The 15,807-nt window shown below is 32.2% G+C and overlaps 4 protein-coding genes and 1 long non-coding RNA gene across 5 annotated transcripts in view; 2 read left to right on the top strand and 3 right to left on the bottom strand.

Moving 5' to 3' along the window:
- LOC145941790 (uncharacterized) overlaps positions 1 to 14,205 on the bottom strand; it is a 57,171-nt gene extending 42,966 nt beyond the window's left edge. The window contains exon 1 of the long non-coding RNA XR_014426219.1: positions 13,801 to 14,205. This is a non-coding gene — a long non-coding RNA (uncharacterized LOC145941790). The remainder of the gene's footprint in view (positions 1 to 13,800) is intronic.
- Positions 17 to 1,801, top strand: LOC145941905 (uncharacterized). The gene is made up of 2 exons (XM_083048303.1): positions 17 to 218; positions 344 to 1,801. The coding sequence occupies exons 1-2, from the start codon at positions 44 to 46 to the stop codon at positions 520 to 522; spliced, it is 354 nt and encodes a 117-aa protein (XP_082904429.1). The 5' UTR covers positions 17 to 43; the 3' UTR covers positions 523 to 1,801.
- Positions 4,140 to 5,615, top strand: LOC145942275 (uncharacterized). The gene is made up of 3 exons (XM_083048849.1): positions 4,140 to 4,219; positions 5,236 to 5,300; positions 5,425 to 5,615. The coding sequence occupies exons 1-3, from the start codon at positions 4,199 to 4,201 to the stop codon at positions 5,543 to 5,545; spliced, it is 207 nt and encodes a 68-aa protein (XP_082904975.1). The 5' UTR covers positions 4,140 to 4,198; the 3' UTR covers positions 5,546 to 5,615.
- Positions 6,010 to 8,204, bottom strand: LOC145941886 (uncharacterized). The gene is made up of 4 exons (XM_083048272.1): positions 8,065 to 8,204; positions 7,277 to 7,338; positions 6,464 to 6,760; positions 6,010 to 6,252 (listed from the first exon to the last, which is right to left on the bottom strand). The coding sequence occupies exons 1-3, from the start codon at positions 8,083 to 8,085 to the stop codon at positions 6,496 to 6,498; spliced, it is 348 nt and encodes a 115-aa protein (XP_082904398.1). The 5' UTR covers positions 8,086 to 8,204; the 3' UTR covers positions 6,010 to 6,252; positions 6,464 to 6,495.
- Spase12 (Signal peptidase complex subunit Spase12) lies at positions 12,185 to 13,294 on the bottom strand. Its single transcript, XM_083047774.1, has 3 exons — positions 13,139 to 13,294; positions 12,775 to 12,834; positions 12,185 to 12,680 (listed from the first exon to the last, which is right to left on the bottom strand). Exons 1-3 carry the CDS (start codon positions 13,181 to 13,183, stop codon positions 12,498 to 12,500), a joined length of 288 nt encoding a protein of 95 aa, XP_082903900.1. The 5' UTR covers positions 13,184 to 13,294; the 3' UTR covers positions 12,185 to 12,497.
- Positions 14,206 to 15,807: the final 1,602 nt, after the last annotated feature.

Here is a 15,807-nt window from a genome sequence, read left to right as displayed (position 1 = left end):
ATTGAGCACGGAGGACACGGCGGCGGCGGTTTTGGAGGCGGTCATGGCGGCGGATTTGGGGGAGGTGGCGGATATGGAGGCGGACATGGTGGTGGTTTTGGAGGTGGTCATGGAGGAGGCGGATATGGAGGCGGTGGACTTGGTGATTTTGGCGGTGGCGATGATCATCACGGCTCTAGTGGTTACGGCAACAGTATATCGTCCGATTTCGGTAGCAGGTAAATATCGGAGCAATTTGCAAGCGATTAATTAAAATCGATCAAAGAGATGTTTAGAGCGAAAATGCAAAAAATTTCGATTTTTCTACATAAATATAATATTTTATATTAATTTATCTTTCTAGTGGCCATGGCGGAAGCAGTTACGGCTCTGGCGGTGGCTTTGATTCTTATTCAGGTGGCCACAGCGGTGGCGGTGGCGATAGTTATAGTGGAGGCCATGGTGGTGGTTTTTCCGGTTACAAGAAAAAATAAGAGTGACTACGTTATGATCAATATGTTGCACAAGCGAAAACATCTATAGCCTCTCTCTTATGAACATCTATTTCAATTGATCGATATAGACGTGAATATCTTTTAATAATAATTACAATATTGTTACTTTGATTGTGATGTAACAATCAAAAAGTTAGACGCATGATAATGTGTGAATGCTTTTTTTATGGTTTACACACTATTTTGAACAACAGTCAACGACTGAAACTTGTTTTCACCGATGGAATCGTTTTATGCCAAAAAATGATTTAAAATTTTATTATTTTTGAACTTACAAAATTGCAAAATTTGTTTATAAGCTTTCTTCACATTTCTATTAAATTCAGATTATTCTCATCTTTGACAGATAATATACCGATGGAAGAATGTATTAAATGCAACAATTTTACTGATTTTACACAAGATTTTTACGCGACGGACAAAATGACGTCAAAATAATTGTAATTCAATGACGAAAAAATTGACGCACGTATAAGTGAAATTTTATATTCTTCCATAAAGGCTACGAGACATGAAAAAAATTAAATTATCAGAAATAAATATTGAGACCTTTTTAAATAATAAGATAGAATTAATAAAAAAAGTTATTTAGTTTTTAAGATAAGATATTTTTTAATACTATAGATCTCTCTATTAAATGGACAGAAACTTAACTCAACCCATACATTTGACGTTACGACACGTAGACAATCTTTTTTAGTTAATTCTTAAATTAATATTAACATTGATTTAACTTGACTGATTTACGACAATGACAGATTCATGACGTTGCAAAACGAGAAATTGCAGAAGTAATCAAAATTTTATTTAAATATGATTTAAATATTCTTATTTATATCATATTACAAGGGTCTTACATTATATTTTATTATAATTAAAATTATCGATTTTATTGTTGATGACAATTTCAGAAATGACATCAGAATACCAGAGATATTAACAACTTAAGAGTTCAAGTGATCTAAGAAAGATTATAGAGTATTTAAATCATTTTGTGATAAAAGCTATCGAGCGCATATCGCCATAACTCATTATTACACGACTATGTTTATATATTTCTATACCTCATTGTTAAACCCGGCACGCACTTCAATTTTAGATCTTCACGTGCCTTATTCAGCACCTTGGCGGTTGGTATTACATATAAATGCAATTGCGATTCACCCCGACCTGAGTGCATACTCAAAGCAACATGTTGTGTTTGTACATATAGTACGTTTTGTAAATAGAGCATTTTATATTATAATGTTATTTTTAATAAAGCTTTTTATATGTTTTTATAATATATCACAATATACCACATTGTCTCTTCCCGTATCAATAGAATATTAATTAATTTTTCATAGTATAATAATTTTTTACAATTATTTGATAAATGTGTAATTCTATCTGTAAATCGCGAAAGAATAAGAAACTTTTTTGTAAATGGCCAAAATATTAAAAAGATTTAATAGATAAGTTATTTTAATATCAATAAAAATAAAATGATGTAAATATGTTTTTCGTTTTTCTAGTTTTTATTTTTTATTAATATAATTAATAAAATTTCGCATATTTTAAAAATAACGCTCAAATAATAATAATATAAAAGTTAAAAGCAGTTCCTCCTGGGAAAAAAATTGTTTTAATATATTTTTACAAAATAATTGCCTTTATTATGCTGATGATATTTTATTTAAAAATGTTCAGTATAATACCTATATGTATATACAGATGTGAAAATTTTTCACTTTCACTTACATTTTTCGATTTTTTCTTTACTAATTCCTGATATTTACATTAATACTTGTCTATCGCGTTAATATTATCATGGTCATTAATCACGCAAAACGATGTGAAAAGCATCATAGGAAGCGATTTGCGAAGAAAGCTTATGATTAGCTAGTACGTAAATTATCTTTCACGTATTCTCATTTAACACATCTTATGATGTAAAAACATCAGACATCATAAGATGAACTATTTTAGATTTATTCAACGTATTTACATCAACTGCATTGATGTAACGATAATGATACTTATATATTTATATTTTTTTATCGTTCTAAATTTTACTTAAGTTTTCAATATTTTTTTCCATTATTTTTCTTTTTGAGTGTATAACTTTAAACAGAAAAATTAAAGCAAAAATTTTTTTATAATGAATAAAATATAATGATCTTTAACTATCGTAATTCAACAAAAATAAATTTTTCTAGAAAAATAAGTCAGTGTGAACAAAATTCTTCACGTCTGAGAATAGCAACCTGAAGTACTTGCTTGCATTTCTGGTGGTTAAACACGGCGTTCATGCACTTAACAAAAACACCTTGTATCGATATCAATGAAGACTCATGACGATATTTTTTGAGACAAATAATATCAAATAAAAAAATCTCATTAGTAGGTATATAATCTAATTATTTTTTATTATTTTATTTTTGCACAGGTTAATTTTAATATTGAAATATTAAACATCCTGCCGTTTTTTTAATAAAATATTTTATTTAAGAATAAGTTCAATGCAAATATATAATTTCTTGTCTATTAAAAAATATGTCAATAATTAACAAGAAAAAAATTTGTATTAATTTATTCAAATCATTCTCGTTTCCTCGTTAGTTGTATCGATTTGTATTTTGTAAGATGTGTAATATCTTATTCCGTGATGTGTATATTGAATATAATTTTCACTTCCTTAATTAGTATTAATTTCGTTTGGTGACTCAATCATCGATAACTCTTAACTGTCATAATAAAATCGCATTCATGGAATAATAAAGGCGCGTTGATGTTGGATTAGTTCGAAATGGAAAGTAAGTGGACAGTGAAAGAACGAATCATATGATAAACGAGACCCGATTTCACTCGTATGCATATATACGCACTGCGAAACACTATACATATAAAACGAATATATTAGACTTATTGCTTTGTGTTAACTTGCAAAAAGTTCAAGATAAATACATTATTACTAATTTAGAAGAACTCTCTCTATTATTAAGTATAATCAGAGATCGCGAGACAAAAACTAAGAGAGTTAATGAAAATGCAACAAGATACACTCTTGTATAGAATGTGTGTGAGTCATTCAAAAAATATATTTACTTATTTCCATAAGCGATCAATAAAGATCAAATTTATATTAATACATAAAATTAGATTATTCAATCACGCACACATAATACTTTATATACGCATATTATTCCTTTCTATAGTTTTATTTTTCTCTTAACTCCTGATATTATTACATTGTAATGTTTTACAAAAGAATAAAATATTGCTTCAATTTGCAATTGAAGAATAATCTATTGATTTCCATTCGAAGGAGAAATCTTGTCGCCTTTAAACCAACTCAATTTTCTTATATGCTTAACATTTCTTTGTGTATTTCGATACTTCCGAATTAGGTAATCCAAAGGGGGAGAAGGGTATTAATTATATTCGGGAAAGGCGCATGATATTCACTAACTGATGCATGAAGTTGTAATAGGAAGTCCGCGAAAATTGCAACAATGCGCGCGTGTAAAACCGCACGTCATTTGATGTAAAACCATTTAAGTGAGAGTGATTTGAGGCGGGGTGGTGCACTCAGGAACTGTTTCCGGTGCACCGCTTGTACACGGTTCATTGATTATGTTTCTGTTTATAAGACTGGCCGTGAAAGAGACCGTCGCAGTCTCGGAAGAATTAAACGTCCATCCCCGTGCCTATATCGAGTAAACATGGTCAGACTTGGAACGCATGTGGGTGTCAATCAAATGATGGATGTGAATTTATTGAGTGATGTTCATTAGTTTGATCACACGAGATAAAACGATTTGCGTGGATAATTCGAAAAAAGTGACATTTTCTTATTTATTTCTCTAACATCTTATCATTGATGCGAAATATGAACAGTTAGTCTTAAAGAAGCTGACAAATTTATGCTTTAAACGATCCGCTTTAATTTTTGCGTGTAACATAAAAAGATTTCATCAAAATTCTAAACAAATTTTTTCCTTTTAAATTAAGAATTTTGTTCTGTTATTTATTATATCCGAATTTTACAAAGACTTGAAAATATATAAATATTTCAGCAAGATATCCGCAAATTTCTGACTTATGTCAAATTATTATTACTTTTATTTAAAGACTAACTTTGTAATCTTATTTTGCACAGCTGAAGAGAGAGAATTTTGGATGCTAGATAGTTGTGAATAAAGAATTGTGATTTTTCATATAAGAATTATATTGAATATCCGATATACAAGTTTTTATTCATATAATTATTATCCGAGAAATGATAAATCTTTATTATTTTTTAATAACATTATCTGGCGGAAATTGTAAAGTTAATTTTTTTCCAACATTTTAAAATTTAAATTAGCAAGAAAAAATTGTGAAATTAAAAGTAAAATAGTATAAGATATTCTTTCTATATAGAAAAATAAAATTATCTCGAATAGCTTCGTTAGCGTGCGCGCACGAGAGGATCAATTTATTAGCAACATATAGTTTCATCTAATAACTGTAATTTTACGTCTGCTTCGATCACTACCGCTTCCCTACTGATTTCCTAGCAAACGATCAAGACATACTTTCTCCGATCACATTACCGTGAAAGACAAGGTTTATGATCTACTTTTAATTCGACCGAGAATTAAACCGTAAATGTATGTCCATTAACGTTTGATGTATAGGAAGACGGCAATTTCTTTTCGAATTCTCCAAAGTACAGAATCTTTTATGATATATTTTACGTAATATTTCTCTGTTTTAGGTTCTATTTTCGCTGATTATCGCAGTGGCATTGATATCAGCGGCGCCACATCCTGATCATGAACAGTAATTTTCCCTTTCGCATTAAATTGTTGCCTTTTATATATTTTCTTAAAATACAGTTTAAATTTTTAAAAATTGTATATATATATAGAGATAAAAACGTTCAGAAGAACAAAATTGTTTTTAGCACCCACTTCATCATCCATGTGCCACATCATATCCACAAGCATTATCACAAGCATGTGAAGAAGATTTACATACCCATAAAAAAATCGGACGATCATCACGATCATCATGATTACGAATGACGATCGATAAATCATTTTGTCTCATGATTAAAGAACTTATCATAGTAAAGTTATTTAATTACGATTGTTACTTGACGACGTTTGCTTGTTACACTGTTAATTTTGCAAAATAAATTATATATTTATATTTATAAAAACTAATATATTTAGTAATTCTCTTGTGTTTTTTTGCACATAAACAAATGCTCCTAAAAATAAATATATGTATGTTTATTATTTCTTTTTTCTCTCTCTCGTTCTCTTTCTTTCTCTAACATGTTTCCGAAGAAGCGATATGGTTTTAAGTGATTATTAAAACAAATATATCCATGATTTAATAAAAAATGATAACGAATAGATATCAATGTATCTATAAAATGCTTGAAAGGTGACATTTTTTTAAGTACAATTAATTGATAAAAACAGAGATAAAAATAAATATATCAAGTGCAGGATATCCTTTTTATCAGACGTTTATTATATAAAATAATAAAATGATATGTAAATATGTACAAGTATCTTTGTTCTGACTATACACGCGTGCATACAGAGTATTTGATTCTTACGCTAAATCTTTAAATTCTATACAGACGGCTCGAGTAATTTTGTACTGCTCGGTTTTGCTCTCATCTATATTCGATGAGACAATTTCTTATCAATAGATCCGTATTGAGAAGAATTTTATATAACTTTTATTTACTCAGATTCCACCTTATATATATGATAACCTGAAAATTAATTGTTTATATGAGTCGTTGAATCAAATTTCTTATAATATTATACTCTTACAATGAGAGTAAAAATTCATTAAAAAATTGTTTATAACAATTGCTGTACATATAGGTATTTGTTAGCTTTTCTTTTGGTTTTACTATCTTTTAGTTTTACTGCATTAATTATCGCAACTTTGTTTAACTCGCAAAGGAATATTGTACAAACCTAAGATTAAAGCCAAAGATGTAGCGCTGCTTTTAAAACCAACCCCCGTGTATGGGCTTCTCCTCATGTATGGGTACATGAACAGGTACAGGAACCTTTTCTACAACCGGGTAAGGTACGGGCACCTTCTCGACGTGATGCACAGGCACTGGGACAGCTACCTTTTCGACATGATGCACCGGATACGGAATTGGAACGCCTACCTTCTCAACGTGATGCACCGGTACGTGCACTTTTTTCACATGATGATGATGAACCGTATGTACCTTATAAGGTACATGGATCACGACATGTTTACTGAAGCGAATATAATTATTGTTTACATCAGGCCATGTATATTCATTTTTATTACTCTAATTATGACTATTATATTATTGCACGAAGAGAATTTTCTCTTAGAATTTTTACCCTGAAAATTATGGTAATCGTGGGACAATATGGTATGGAAAGAATTTTGAGAATTTCTCTGATTAATATTTATCACAATAAAAATAATAATATCTATCACAATAAAATATAAAACATGTTTGATTAATTTTACTATGCAATTTAGTAAAATTAATCAAACATGTTTTATATTTTATTGTGATAGATATATTATTATTTTTATTGTGATAAATATTAATCAGAGAAATTCTCATAAAATTCTTGTTTACCATATTGTCCCGATTACTATGATTTTCAGGGTAAATTCCACGAGAAAATTCTCTCTGTATATTATATGTATTATAATTTTTTAAGAAGCACAATACAATATTAGTGAGAAGGCTCTAATAAGAGATATGAATAATCTTTGAGAAAAATTACACTTACTGATGATGGCCGTCCGGTAACGGCGACGCCAAAACCACGGCTATTATTCCGAACACGAGCAACTGTAACACGAGAGGGAATTTGCGGTTTGCTTGTAATGTCGAAAGTGCATTGCGCGCCGAGGGATCATTTAAATGCATGGCATTTTTCTTTTTTTATCCACGTTTCACCATTCTTGCCGTTTCTTTCATACTATTGTACATACACGGCGGCGATGCAAAAGTACGATGCTTCTAATTCAAGCGGCGACGAGCGTCGTTCATTTAAATTCAAGAATTTCGATCAATGGTCGAGCTACTTTTCATTTTCTTTCTCTTTTAAGGATTTTGATGTTACAAGAAAAATTCGTGTAAATCTTATTGACACGTGAGGAAAAATATTGTTCGGAAAAAATGGATTTAAAAATGCTATGTGATTTTACAGCTCTATTAATTCGATTGAGATTTGCTTTAAACTTTTCTATACAATAACATAAAAAATGTACTTAAAAAAATAACTTGCTGATTGGCTTTATTTCAAGTATTACCCGAATTAATGCGCGAATTATTTAATTTTGTACAAGATCACGGTTTGAATATTTCTGAAAAATTTCAAGAGAGTTTCTCGAAAGCGATGTTACTAATCAATCACAGAATTTGCACACAAAATTAACGCGATAAACACTCAGCTCTGTATACTGTTTACTTTTTGTCAAAAGCACTGGCGATCACAAAGAACCAACGAAGAAGCCAAAAATCTAAATGCGCGACGAAACAATATACGTGTATAGATTAAAAATAATCACTCACAGCGATTGTGTGGGAGCGCATCTTGGATTCTTGGGTCTGTCTTAATCTCGATCGAGATTTACTTTGGAAAAAGATTCGCGGCAACGACTGGCCGGTGCTGTTTGTCGAACTGTCTGTCGATACGATTCTGCGTTTTGTCCGTCAGGGATGTCCGCTTATAAAGGACAGACCACACGGCGATGACCAAAACCACCCGGTGAAATTGTACCCGGGGTGGGAGACACAGAGCGGTGCGAGACAGATCGCAAGTTACGTAAAAGCAAGGAAACGCGCGAAGCTCGCCCGTTACGTTCGTTTCGAAGCTGCGTAACTCACCGAACGCGGTGCGTACGATATAGATACACAGCTGGGTGAACCGCGCCTCTCGAATCATGCGTGCGAGTCCTTCGCAGTCATCGGACATATAATTCGAGCAATCTTGTTCAAATCGGATATTCCGGTGATTATTCCGCAGAAAATTTCACTCGAAATAATTTGTGAATTTCTCTGCGAGACAATTGTGTGACTTTCAGCGTGACGTAATGATGATATCAATTAGATAGAATGATCTCATTTTTTTTTAATACGTGTAAAAAATTTATTTTTTATTGCAATAATGCAGTGTGTATTGGAATAAAGATATTATTTTATTTTTCTTTGATATGTTATAAATAATCTTGTATATAATTATATTTTTATTATTTTATATTATTTATCTTTGCAAGTAATATAATTAATTTTGTGTTTTAGTTATTTATTATGATATATATGTAATCAGTGTTTGCTGTTATCTAAATAAAATTATATAGATGATCATCTAGATGAAATTTTGGCGTTATCTTATCTTTATATAGATAATTAAAAAATGTATTATCTATATCTGCATCTTAGATAAAAAAAAGTGTTATCTTTACTAAATTATCTAAAATAATATTCAGATAATTTGATTTAGAGTTTCATAGCACATGAAAATATTTTAAGTATAGTAGAACTTGAGCAGTAAACGATAAAAACTTATAAATAAAAAACTATGAATATATTTTTATATCTCTTTTATAATTTCCATTTTTTTTATTTTACATTACATTTTTATTCATTTACATTTTTTAACTGTGTGTTTACATAAGCGATTTTAAAAATAATATTATCTGGAAGTTATCTAGATGAATCGTCATATAATTTTATCTTTAAACAAAATCATCTTCATCTTATCTAAGATGAATTTACATATTTTTATCTCATCTTTATTTAGCTAATTTTAAAATCATCTAAGCACAACACTGTATGTAATAAAGATGCGCATATGCGAGAGAGAAATGGTTCCGTAAGAGTGAATAAAATAAGTGAGAGTTTGTGCACACAGAAACCTAAAAACATAAATTTCAATCTGCAAATTATACTGAGTTATACTGACAATAGATCGTACAAAAATTACAGGAAATCTACATTACATCACGTGAAGCGAAACAAATTAGTCTGTGCAGAATATTTTCGTCAAGTGTATTTTTGATTTTGATTAATGTTTAATTTAATTAATACGAAAAGTAATCGATAAATTTTTTTAACTTGAATTTTTTTTTTTTCAAAATACTCTTATCTATATACTTTTATCGTGTATGTGTATGTATGGAAAGTTTTCGAATCTACATCGATAAATTATATTGATTTTATTCGTAGTGCATAACACTACGCTGAAATAACACCTGGTTTCGGAGAGAAATTGGAGTTTCGATCGATTCTCATGTAAAAGTCAGAGTTCTCTCTGCGAAATGTAAATTGATTACTTAAGCATATAATATGATACGGCGGGCGCATACATAACGTAGTCACGGATGACATAACTCGCGACCATCCTAAATACACACGTCCATAATTTCGCGTAAAATTATTTCGTCTTCTAAATCGTTAATTACGAATCGACGAATGTTAGACGAGCGAAAGTTTGTACAGACACGAATAATAAATATCTTTAATTGTCTAATGCGTGCATAAATAGTGCATTGCACGCGCATAATTGCACATTGATTGCGTCGGATTTATTTCTCCGTAAGAATAATTTATTTCCGCGCGCGTAACAGACTTACATATATATATTGAGTATTTTATACACGTCAGTTAATACACATTTGTCGAAACAGATTACAGAAATAATAGAAGAAAAGAGAGAAATAAATGAAAAAAATAGCGATTGAAGCCGATTTGAGCAAAAGATATAATTACAGAGTTACAAATTATAATACTTTGGATAAAAAAATATTAAACGCGACTCGTTTCACGATTTTCGATTCCTTGAGAGGGTTTATCGATTACGTATAGATTGCTAACTGATCTTGTCGGGCCTTCCTGCTTTCAGGCCACTTACGAAGTTTCCTAAACGAACGGAGTCTCAGTGTTAAGACCAAGGTAAGACCACGATCGAGACCGTGTCGTACATTGCATGCTTAGTTACAATTATCTCTTCTCATTCCCCCCTTTTCCTCCGATCAGGGATTGGTGGGCCTACTGGCGTTACACAGGAAGTAGTGCAAGTTGCATACTTAAAATATCCATCATACAGAGAGAAAGCGTTTCGTAACTCTTACACATTACAATCTTGCGTATGGGACAGGTAGGTGCGCAATCGAAAAAAAAAGTGAAAAAAAGAGATTAAAATAAAAGGCGATCCAGGAGAGACTACATTCCCATCGAATTCGCCAATATCCGGTATTCCGATTACATAAAATACACCGTAAATGTGCTCACGAACGACTTTTCGCCTCATCGCGAAGCGACTCACCGTGTGAGCTCGTTAATATATGCGAGTTGTTTGTGATCCGGTATTATGTCATGTGTTTAATATATTTCGGGGAAAAGTGTATGATTGAACAAGAACTTTTAAGGCAAACACTATAAATATGATTTTAATAAATTAATATTCATTTTTATATAAATATATAATGGAGATGTAATGTATTATATATACATTTATTTAATTCATATAATTTTTCTGAGTGTATGATGTTTACAAAAAAATAATAATTTACACATTTTTTTTAATAAAAAAAAAAGAAGGTCTAAATGCAATTTTTTTACACCGTGTATCTCAAATAATTACTGTCTCTGATCGCAGCCGGTATATAGCTAATCGAAGCGCGTGAAAGTCAATTCGCGGCGATTCTGATGAAAATGACGATGACCCGGTCAGTTCGCGCGATCGGAGAAAATGGACAGTGTGATCGATGAAAGTCAAACGTTGGAGCAGATCCAACAGGTCTCCGACCGGGACGACGATATGCCGTAATCGCGAAGAACATTTAATTGACCGAGGATTTACGAACCGGAAAGGCGATCCCAGTTGCCGCTGTTACACTACACTACGTTTTCTGGTCTGCGATTATATAAGAGGTGGTTCCGTTACGGAAGGGAAACGCGCTATCGCCGCTGCGAAACTGTTGCAGATATAACGATTACGCTTCACTTTTTCATTCCTTTTTTATGTAACCGCTCGTAACTTCGTGAAGTCGAAGCAATACGTTGGGTGTGATTATTTGATTATATATCTAGGCTTTGCAGTGTACTTTTCTGCGCTTGCATTATATAGATTAGTAACCTACTACAAGAATATATTTTATGTATATAAGATGAAGTGTAATTGTGTATTTAAAATGCACCATTCGAAAAGATCGATATTTTTGGATAATATATTTTTGAGCCACTTATATACATTAAATATAAAAGTATCTATCATTTAAACAATTTTTTAAAATAATTTCCTTTTTATATATTCATATCGTCTTTCTTTTTTTATTCTAAATTATATTAAATTAATTATAAAAATTTAATTCTTCTATATTTTAATATTCCAAATGATATTTCTAAACAAAATTTTAATATATATAATAGATGTTCAAATTTGATCTTTAATACTTTATATGCTCGTATGCACAAGAAGAGACATGTTGAATATTATTGCATTATTTCATATAAGAAATATATAAATAAAAAATAATTATTTTTTGTATTTTATTTCAATGATAGTTTGATAATTTATTTTATTATTTTTAATTGTAGAGTTGACATTAAAATCTTATTAGCTAAAATTTCTTAAAATTTTCTTGGTTTATCATTATTTATAAGATAATTATCGAGTTGTGAAAACATGTTCTTATCCAAATGAAACGTGTTTTTATTTGTATAATTCACATTTATGCAGCCAACAAATATAGTGCACATAATATTTATATGTTAAATCTTACAAAAAGATCTAAAGTCTTTCACATTTGCACTTATTCTGATATACACTCGCATTCACACACATTAAAGACATTCATATCTTACGATTATATAAAGACAAATGCTTAATGGTATGTATAGATCTCCATTTTCAGCAATCAAATTTACATCATTGTAAACAAGATTGCACTATGCCTTGTTGTATTACATTTTGTTAAAAATATCACAAAAGTATTCTGCGATTATTTCTTCTTCTTGAGCTTAGTCGTAACTTCAGACTGCGGCTTTTGCCAGTCCAATGGTTTGCGACGATACATAGGCCATGGAGGTACAGTGATTAATGCCGCCATAACAAAGCCAGCACCCAAAATATAGATTGTCTGTGAGAATTGTTGAATAACGTAACCCCAGATTAAACCGACCACCTGTAAACAAAGCGATACAAAGTTTCTACATTAAAATTATCAATATTTGACACGTGTTGTTTAAATTCCAAAAAAAAAAAAGATTGTAACTTACACCAAATACTGTTATTATGACTCGCGAATATTTCTCTGCTCTGGCTTGGCCATCATAATCCTGTAACGTAACAAATAATGAGATACATAAGCATAATATGAAGTTTCACCAAGAATATCTTTTTTTATGAATAATACGTTCGCGTGAAAATTTAAATGTCAACATAAATGCAATACTAACAAATTTACTTATTTACAATGCAAATTATTGTATAAAAATCTATAGAAATTCGCAATTACATTAACATACGGTGCTCGACAACCTAACCTCGCGTAATGAATCAACGTTATCATTGGACTGTATCATGAAGAATACAATAGTTATTAATTATTTAGCATAATCATTTCAACATTTTGCTACTTACCATATGCGTCGGGATGGATTTAAAGTATTGCATCCACGCGTTCATTGTAAATAAATATATAAACGTGGCGGCAAGAAACTGACAACTCACACATACACACACCGATAAGGACGCTCGGTTCTTTCTCGATTTTCACGCACGTAGCCAAGCGTCAGCGAATGCGCAGATCCGAAAGTCGGCTTCACGCGCACGTGCGTGCTGTCACATGCGGCGCAAATTTTAAAGCCGACTTCAAATAGATCTCTAAACTCCTTTAGATGCGTAATGCGCGCTCCTCTGTCTTCGCGCACACATGTTTGGAGATGTAATACATCGATATGTCGTGCGTGCAGCTATGCTGCAAAATTACTTAACCAAGTTTTTTACATACATTTTCCTATACAGAGTTCGATAATATTATTTCTGATATACGTTATAGATCGCCCTTAAACCATGGATATATTCATTTACAGGGGGGGGGGGAGGTTTGCTCTCATATTTTCTATCCTTTTCTAACAAAGTTTCTAAGCAGAAAATTAATGATATATATATCTTTGATGACTTTTGACATATATATTACTTCGACATGTTCTTTCAGCATACATACATATATATAGGCGCGTGAATTTGGCGCCTTCTTGAAAAGATATAGGTTTATGTATAACGAACGAAAATTTACTCACTCGTTCGTTGCAACTCACCGCTACCCTCCGATCATCAGGTCCCGCCATATAGGTTCACCTAGGTCTCGTCCTCCCCGTCACGTCGATGACGAAATCCTCCGGGTTGCACGAGCACTCACAAAGTTAGTTTCTAAAATCCCGATCGCACGGAAAACGATTGTTAAAACCGCCCGATATCCGATACTCGACACTCCCGACACTTGATGCGCCGCCATTTTGTGGCGCCGATCTTTTATTCCCGGTAACTTGATAACTTCGTAACTCTCGAACGAGAGAAAACAAGCGAGTCTTACGACCGTAATATATCGTACCGTAGTAATTAATCACAGGTTCCGCTAATCCTTGGATACTTGCGACGTTAATTAATCACTCTCAATGTATTGGAGACGAAGGTGATACCGCTTCCGAATCTGTTGGCGCACTATTAAATAATGCGAGCACGTACTACGCGAATCAAGTATGTTCGGTATGACGGGCGTATTATGTCAGTATTACCCGTGGGCTAGTTTCTATTGACGAATTCTATTGGATGCGCAAATATGCACTGCGGACCAATAGCGAATTCGATTGGATCATGGATTTTTACAAATAGAGATCACGCGCTCTCATTGGACGAAAAAGAAGAGTCCCTTCTGATTTGTCAAGATTCCCTCTCTATTATCCTCTTATTAATGCCTTTAATAAGCACGGAGCTGTCGACACACACATACACACACACACACACATCTACGGTCAATGGTCAACGGTGCTGCACGTTCAAACGTACGTATGCAAAGGTATTTATCGAAAATTTACAAAAATACTTACATATATATATCGAATTTAAAACAACTTTCGTCACTAGCTATGAAATAAACGCGTCGCGATATTTATTAGATGATTGGTTGATCACTCTCGATAATAGATTGCGTGAATGATGCAAAGAGAATATATATTCACGATGTGGCACGAGTGAGAATCGCGGTCGACTAATTATTACGACAATCAGTAAGATAGTGTTTAAGCGAGACATTATATTATTGGCATGTAATATTTAACATTGATATATTATTTGGAGTGGAGAATAGCGGTGTAACAGCTGTATGTACATATACTCGTGCCATCGCGTTTTGTCAACAAAAAACAAAGTGGCCGAGCTGAGAAATCCGAGAAGCTCTCTCTCTCTCTCTCTCTCTCTCTCTCTCTCTCTCTCTCTCTCTCTCTTTCTCTCTTTCTCATGCGACATAAACAGTCTCGCATCTTATTCAGTATCATATTGTGCCTGTTGCGGTGATTAGTTCAAGCTTTTCACTTCTCGCTCGTGTTGTATACAACACATAATTATTTTCTCTATTTCTCTCTCTGTCTGTCTTTCTGCTCTCTCTCTCTCTCTCTCTCTCTCTCTCTCTGCTCTCCCCCCCCCTCTCTCTCTCTCTCTCTCTCTCTTTCTCTCTCTTTCTCTCTTTCTCTCCTCACATCTATAATATTATTAAATGATAAATCAATTATCTAATAAATATTCGCTTCTCTAATGAATCAATAATCTAATGAAAATTCAATGTGTTCGTTAATAATTAATGATAAAAAATGCTTGTTTGCAACAAAGTGTCTCATATGTCAATTAGTAGCTATCGATTCTGTTTATTTATTCAATAATCAAACATGTGTCTATGAAAAGTTAATACCACTGTATATAGCGAATTCGATTAGCTGCATTTACAATATTAGAGCGCCCTCCTTCGGATTTTTCATTTAGTTGGTATTGAAAATTGTGGTACAGAAAATCTATATAAAGGCGCACTTAGAGTGCGTCGGTGTGCACTCAAAAGTACATCTAATGCAATTCGCCAATAGGGATTAGCGCTTGAATAATTCGCGTCGTGACAATCATTTGATTTATATGATATATGCTCGATATAATCGGAGCACAGTGCTGCAGTGGAATTGGAAATAGATGGTTACCGGTTTCTGTGTTTCGTCTATAAGTGTATTAGGCGCGATTAATTGTATCGATATTGGGACACTTGT

This window comes from Prenolepis imparis, unplaced genomic scaffold (genome assembly GCF_030444845.1).
Source record: "Prenolepis imparis isolate NDT839.2.m4 unplaced genomic scaffold, iyPreImpa1.0 SCAF_10, whole genome shotgun sequence".
Taxonomy (NCBI): Eukaryota; Metazoa; Arthropoda; class Insecta; order Hymenoptera; family Formicidae; genus Prenolepis; species Prenolepis imparis.
The sequence above is the reverse complement of the archived record's forward strand: the minus strand, read 5'-3'. Positions and strand labels throughout refer to the sequence as shown.

Coding starts and splice junctions, on each gene's coding strand:
- LOC145941905 (XM_083048303.1), top strand. CDS start 44: ATGGCGGCGGATTTGGGGGAGGTGGCGGATATGGAGGCGGACATGGTG. Junction 219..343: donor TCGTCCGATTTCGGTAGCAG/GTAAATATCGGA, acceptor TTATCTTTCTAG/TGGCCATGGCGGAAGCAGTT.
- LOC145942275 (XM_083048849.1), top strand. CDS start 4,199: ATGGTCAGACTTGGAACGCAT. Junction 4,220..5,235: donor TGGTCAGACTTGGAACGCAT/GTGGGTGTCAAT, acceptor TCTCTGTTTTAG/GTTCTATTTTCGCTGATTAT. Junction 5,301..5,424: donor CCACATCCTGATCATGAACA/GTAATTTTCCCT, acceptor AATTGTTTTTAG/CACCCACTTCATCATCCATG.
- LOC145941886 (XM_083048272.1), bottom strand. CDS start 8,085: ATGCGCTCCCACACAATCGCT. Junction 7,339..8,064: donor TGCGCTCCCACACAATCGCT/GTGAGTGATTAT, acceptor CTCGTGTTACAG/TTGCTCGTGTTCGGAATAAT. Junction 6,761..7,276: donor TTACCGGACGGCCATCATCA/GTAAGTGTAATT, acceptor TATTCGCTTCAG/TAAACATGTCGTGATCCATG.
- Spase12 (XM_083047774.1), bottom strand. CDS start 13,183: ATGAACGCGTGGATGCAATACTTTAAATCCATCCCGACGCATATG. Junction 12,835..13,138: donor AATCCATCCCGACGCATATG/GTAAGTAGCAAA, acceptor GTTACGTTACAG/GATTATGATGGCCAAGCCAG. Junction 12,681..12,774: donor TCATAATAACAGTATTTGGT/GTAAGTTACAAT, acceptor CTTTGTTTACAG/GTGGTCGGTTTAATCTGGGG.